The sequence below is a fragment of the Berghia stephanieae genome, chromosome 12, assembly GCF_034508935.2.
Source record: "Berghia stephanieae isolate SIO BIC M18660-M18661 chromosome 12, UCSD_Bste_1.3, whole genome shotgun sequence".
NCBI classification, from domain to species: Eukaryota; Metazoa; Mollusca; class Gastropoda; order Nudibranchia; family Aeolidiidae; genus Berghia; species Berghia stephanieae.
This window is the reverse complement of record NC_088371.1, coordinates 3546453-3553110: the sequence shown is the minus strand read 5'-3', so window position 1 is coordinate 3553110 and position 6658 is coordinate 3546453. Positions and strand designations below refer to the sequence as shown.

General features: G+C 37.5%; 1 protein-coding gene across 1 annotated transcript in view; it reads right to left on the bottom strand.

Annotated features, from left to right (window-relative positions):
• Window positions 1-2129: 2129 nt before the first annotated feature.
• LOC144957972 (alkyldihydroxyacetonephosphate synthase, peroxisomal-like) overlaps window positions 2130-6658 on the bottom strand; it is a 50512-nt gene continuing 45983 nt past the window's right edge. Inside the window, exons 17-19 of the mRNA XM_078889536.1 lie at window positions 6285-6384; window positions 5467-5524; window positions 2130-3202 (exon numbers count right to left, since the gene is read on the bottom strand). Of these exons, the coding sequence (XP_078745662.1) occupies window positions 3012-3202; window positions 5467-5524; window positions 6285-6384 (349 nt within the window). The 3' untranslated portion in view covers window positions 2130-3011. The remainder of the gene's footprint in view (window positions 3203-5466; window positions 5525-6284; window positions 6385-6658) is intronic.

Here is a 6658-nt window from a genome sequence, read left to right as displayed (position 1 = left end):
GATGTTGATGTGGTGGTGATGGTGGTTGTAGTACAAATAGTAGTGATGATGATGTGGTAGTGGTGGTTGTAGTAGTAGTCGTGGTAGTGATGATAATGTGGTGGTGGTGGTTGTAGTAGTACTGGTCGTGATGATAATGTGGTGCTAGTGGTTGTAGTAGTAGTGGTAGTGATGATGATGATGATGATTATGCTGATGCTGTAGTGGTTGTTGTTATAGTAGTAGTAGTAGTAGTAGTAGCAGCAGTAGTAGTAGTAGTGGTAGTAGCAGTAGTAGTAGTAGTAGTAGTAGTAGTAGTAGTAGTAGTAGTAGTAGTAGTAGTAGTAGTAGTAGTAGTAGTAGTAGTAGTAGTGGTAGTAGTAGTAGTAGTAGTAGTAGTAGTAGTAGTAGTAGTAGTAGTAGTAGTAGTAGTAGTAGTAGTAGCAGTAGTAGTGGTGATGATGATGTGGTGGTTGTAGTAGCAGTGATAGTGATGATGATGATGTGGTGGTTGTGGTAGTAGTCGTGGTGGTAGTGATGATGTGGTGGTGGTGGTTGAAGTAGTATTAGTGGTAGTGATGATGTGGTGGTGGTGGTGGTTGTAGTAGTAGTGGTAGTGATGATGTGGTGGTGGTGGCGGTGGTGGTGGTTGTAGTAGTAGCGGTAATGATGATGTGGTAGTAGTAGTAGAAGTAGTAGTAGTAGTAGTATTAGTAGTAGTAGTAGTAGTAGTAGTAGTAGTAGTAGTAGTAGTAGTAGTAGTAGTAGTAGTAGCAGTAGTAGTGGTAGTAGTAGTGGTAGTAGTAGTAGTAGCAGTAGTAGTAGTAGCAGTGGTGATGATGATGTGGTGGTTGTAGTAGCAGTGGTAGTGATGATGATGATGTGGTGGTGGTGGTTGTGGTAGTAGTGGTAGTGATGATGATGATGTGGTGGTGGTTGTAGTAGTATTAGTGGTAGTGATGATGATGTGGTGGTGGTGGTTGTAGTAGTATTAGTGGTAGTGATGATGTGGTGGTGGTGGTTGTAGTAGTAGTGGTAGTGATGTGGTGGTGGTGGCTGTAGTAGTAGTGGTAATGATGATGTGGTGGTGGTCGTTGTAGTAGTAGTGATGATGATGTAGTAGTAGTGGTAGTGATGATGTGATGCTGGTGGTTGTAGTAGTAGTGGTAGTGATGATGATGTGGAGGTGGTGGTGTAGTAGTAGTGGTAGTAATGATGATTAGGTGGTGGTGGTTGTAATGTTGATGGTGGTACTGTTAGTGATGATGATGATGTGTTGGTGGTGGTTGAAGTAGTAGTTGTGGTAATGATGATGATGTGGTGGTGGTGGTGGTTGTATTAGTAGTGGTAGTGATGATGATGTGGTGGTGGTTGCAGTAGTAGTGGTGGTGATGATGGTTTTAATACTAGTGGTAATGATGATGTGGTGGTTGAAAGGGGGGGGGGATCCTTGGAACAAACTGACCTCACCGGAATTTGACGGAAGTTGCCCGGAGCCCGGAATTTTTTGCTCCAGACCGGAGTTTTTTTCCGGTGAAACCGGAGTTTTGGCATCACTGCACAATCATTATAAGGTGTCAATTGACACAATCATTATAAGCCGTCAATTGACATAATCTTTTTAAGCCCTTTTTTTAAACAAAGACCATATGACATCCATTGAAATGTTCCTCTTACAACTGATAATTTTTAAGTGTTAAAATACCATGACTTACACGAAGTTGTGTTAAAATAATCTGTATCATGTATGGGACATTCTAACATTAAAATATAATGGGAAAAAAACAAAAACGTTTTATGTTTCAAAACGTTCCCACATATTTCAATATCCCAAACTTTAAATCTAAAATTTCAGTCATTTTAGGGGAAAAAATAAAATAAATTGTTCAATATTTTCCGGCTTAGCTCAATCATCAATTTTTTACAGCTTTGGTTCCATCAATAAACATGTCTTGCATTATGGAACGAAGAAAGACAAAAAAGAACAAGAAATAAATCTGTGGATTGCTTACAAAATAATAGAATCAAATACCGTCAACTGGGGTAAGTTTGCCTAAATGGGAAACTTTGTCACTTGAATTTTGGACCAATACAAGATTGATTGGTTTTGTGGCGATTATTTCCTTTGATAAAAATTCCAGTCTTTTAAAGGGTACAATGACTGTAACAAAGCTGAGATTATTCTAATTGATCCAAATTCACACAGCCAGTTGACGGTCATCATTTAGCACAATAGGAAATTCTACTGGAAATTTTCAACAATTAAATTTTTAAAAAAAAGAAAAATGTAGAGAAAAACAAAAATCTATGCAGTATACTGAATGCTACTGAAATCGCCGTTCATTCTCATCAACAACAAAGATGTTAAAAATCCAAGTCTCATGAAGAAGAAAAAAAACATGTTTAAATACAAAAATAGTGATCCATCTTTGTCAGACATGGCATGGCATGGCAGGGATTCAGTCAGTCATCCTTTTGTTTTATAACACAGAAAATCCCCAAATCTACCCAGCCCATGTCAACAAAGTCGTTGACTCGATTATGTCAGGACTGAAAATCGTTGAATTTATTCACGTTGTTAATTCATCGAGTCCAAGCATTGTGTAGTGTGTTTTCACATAGAATATAGATCTATGTGTCAGTGCATGACAGAATCAGTCAGAAAGTGAACATTTTGGATTTAAATTTTGTTTTGCATTTTCTGAAATAAGATACTTGTTCAACTTGACTAGCTGTAAAAATATTTAGAAGTGAAATTAAGCTTTGATATTTCCCGAAAATGTACAAAAACGCTTGATTTAATCATTTATGAAAAGAACTCATTTTGGATAAAAATTGACCTTCTAACTAAATTTGGCAATATCTCAGTTCAAACCTGTTCACCATCCGTCTGATTACGTCATTCACTGTAAAATATACCATTTATGTCATTCGTGTAACATATACCATTCGACTATGTGATTCATGTAACACGTATACCATTTGACATGTTCCACCCAATCCCCTTCTTCATCATCATCCTGATCCCATGTCTACAATTTGGAAGGCAGGTGGACTTGATTGGGTTCCTGCTGGACGGTCCCGTCTCCCAGGGTCTGGCCAATCATCAGATTACCGTTACCAAAGATGTTGTGGGGGTCGATGAACTCCTTGACGGCTTGCATGGACCCAACGCCAATGTCACCCACCGTCTTCCTCAGCCACTTCTTGCGGATCTTTCCCACTGGATTTTTTTTTAAGGTTAAGGGGAAGGGTGGATTGTTGGTTGGATGTGGGGGTGGAGGGAGATGGAGTAGAAAATAATTATAAAAAAGATAAACCAACTGAATCAATTTATAAATTTTAATAATAAAAAACATGGTTTAATATAGGAAAGCTATGCGGCTATGTGGTCCAGTGTTATGACACTCGTTTTCGGATCAGAAAGTCCTGGGTTCGAGCCTTGCAAAGTTGAGTCCTTGGAAAAGGTTCTTTACTCACATTCTCTCACTGTACTCAGGTGTAAAATGAGTACCTGGTCGTTAACAACTTTTCTCTGTTGTAATATCATCTAACAGGTGTCATGTCTCGTTCTACATGTTAGGTGTTGCTGTTCATCAGGGGCCCTTTGTAAAGCGCTTTGAGCACATTTAGTGGATATTGTGCAATATAAAAGCTCTAGTTTATGGTTTAATATAGGAAAGCTAAAAAAATATGGAAAGAAAAAATGATGGTGTCAGCAACAGGGCAGCGCAAGAAAGTGGGCGAGGGAGAGTTACACTCAAGGCTACAAAGCACAGTGGAAATTCAAAACTTTTGGGTATGTAGCAAGGACAATGCAGGGGAGAAGCAACGAGTCCCCCTACCTCTTCCTTCCCCCTCTCCACATCATGTCGGTACGGCAAGACATGGTTTCCACAAACTTTTTTGCATGCCCTATCTAAATGATCTTCTATCTCATTATACACCTTGCACATCGCTAACATCTAATAGTATGCTTGTTCTGACAGAGGTGTACCCTCTAAGCCTTCGTTCCACAACAAATCCTTCATTGTAACTGCGCCCAGCTTGTGGAATTCCCTTTCTTATAATACTAAGAATAGTGAAAATTTAGAAACCTTTAAAAAGACATTGAAAACCAAACTATTTAGAAGAGTGTTTTTCAACAATTAATATGCTTTATGTTTTAATTTAGGGTAGTAATGTGTGTGTAAAGAGTTTGCATATGTGGACGTGAAGAAGTTTCCGTATGTAGGTGTATGGGTGTATGTGTGTGAGCGTGCTAGTATGAATGCTAGTTTATATAGTCTGAGTGATTGTAAAGCACCACTTGTCCGTGGTTAATGGGCGCTAATAAATATATTATATAATTATATTATGTCCTGAGAAGTTTGAGAAAACTCTGCTGGACTGTAATAATTATCATTATTCCAGCCCTCCCATTGGAAAACAAGAAAATTTCTTAGTAAATGCGTAATCGTTGAATAATGCTTTGAACGCATTGAATACAAAAATTCATTCAACCAGGATACCTACAGTAACTCTATTTTGAAATTCAACAAGTTTTCAAAGTGTTTTTTTTTCCAAAAAAAAAAAAAAGGATTAAAACAACAAATGATCCCTTCAACTTCAACGCATAATTTTCTTCACTTGTCTGGGGAAAGGGAGGCAATTCATCGCTTGTCTGCTGCTCTCACAACAGTGTAAGGGCCTTGAGTTCAACTCATCCCTCCAGGAAAATTACACCCCCCCCCCCCCCCCTCCAAATTATGCCACAAAAATGCCCCCAAAAAAGTGAAATTACGCCACAAACGACACATTATGACTAGAAGTACAACTACCATTGACCGTACCATTTGGTCACCAAACATGTAAGAGTTTTACTTTGAGGGCTGGAATAAATGTATCCTTTCATTTCTTTGTATTTATCAAACTCGTCATTTTTTATCGTTCAAATAACAGACAGTCGTGAAATAAATACAATGAAATGAAAGAATAGTATATTATTGTAGTTGTTATTATTATCTTTATGTTTCTTCTGATTATTATTATTATTATTATTATTATTATTGTTATCATTAGTATTATAATTATCATTAGTAGTAATGAATACAGATGACATCACCAACCCATTCTGCAAAGCCCAGCCCTCTTTTGTCTCTAATAGAATGGTACTGTATACACTACTGTAGCATTAAACCAGCTCATTCTCGATTCTTCAACTTGTCATGATTTTATTAATGATGAAATTTAATCATGAGATTTTGTTTGATTGATTTCTAGAATTTTCCACTTTTTATGGTCGAAAATTTGTTGCTTAACCAGTGACCTTTATATAGAATTAATTCTGTTTCTTGGGAAATGTTGCGATTAACCAGAGTGGAATGTATTATTGTTATCATTATTACTGTTATTATTATTATCATTATTGATATTATCAATATCATTATCTTTTATGACTAAAGCATAACACAACATTCTCCCATAACTTCAAACCACAGCCGTTACCTCCATGATGATGTGAAATGCTTCCCCCATTGGCCAGGACCTCGTCTCTAGCACAAGACTGGAATACAGAAATTATAACAAAATAATACATAATGATACATTTCAAATAGAAAAAGAAAAAAATTCAATTTACTTTTTTTGTTGTTGTTTAAATCCCAAGTTATAAAATGATTAACTTCTAAGGCCTACATTTTATTTGATAAAGATCTGACCAAGTGTGTATGATGAAAGGTGCCAGACAAAGCAAGAAAGAAAAATACAAGAAAACAACCATCCCCAAACCTCGACTGATTACCGGTCCGACGTGCTACCATTGCTATCTTGTTATACTAGTGTCTGCTCCTTTGATATTTCCTACATCTTATTGTATGGTGCGGTGGTATACGTCCTTTAAAATCAATTGATGGTTCCTGTGTGTGGCCTCTTGTTGCTCTGCCTGGCAAGCCATTGACATGGATGCCTTTTCAACTAGTAACTGGTGGAGATTTCAAATCCTGATCTGGTTCATTACACTCCCCTGATGACTCAGCTATGAGTGATAGATCTTTGTGACAGACTAGCATTACACCCAAAAGGTAGCTATTAATTTCTACTGTCTGTTTACAGAAACCTGTTGTAGAAATGGGCTGGGGGTAACCTGTGGCTCTATGCGCCTTATTGCTGTAGGATTACATTTATTATTTTTTTTCAGAAACGGCCTTTAAAAAAGTACTTCAGCTTTCCAGAGCAGGACCCACCCCCCCCCCCCTCTCCTGCCAACCATGGAGCCAAAGACAAGCTACTATGCCAATGTCAACTCCTCCAACACGAACGCTTACCTCGATGTGTTCAAAGAGTTCCACTGGGTTTTGGATACCCCTGTAGTTGAAGGCAAAGTAGAAATAGACACAGGCCCCTGCATCATAGGTCTGGGTTACTCTGGGTAGGACAGAAATATATTTAAAGAATATACGATTCTTTCATCTCTTTGTATTTATTAAATGAGTTATTTTTATCATGCCCAATAACACAACAAGTAAGATTATTAGACATTTTGTAACCACATGGTTTGGTAGTAGTACTTCGATTCACCATAATTTGTATCTTTCTCCTTCTGCTTGAATGACTATTTGACCCAAAACTAAAAATGTTGGATTTGTATTGATGCACACCAAAAGATTAATTTTAATCGCCAATCAGCTGTCTTTTACAC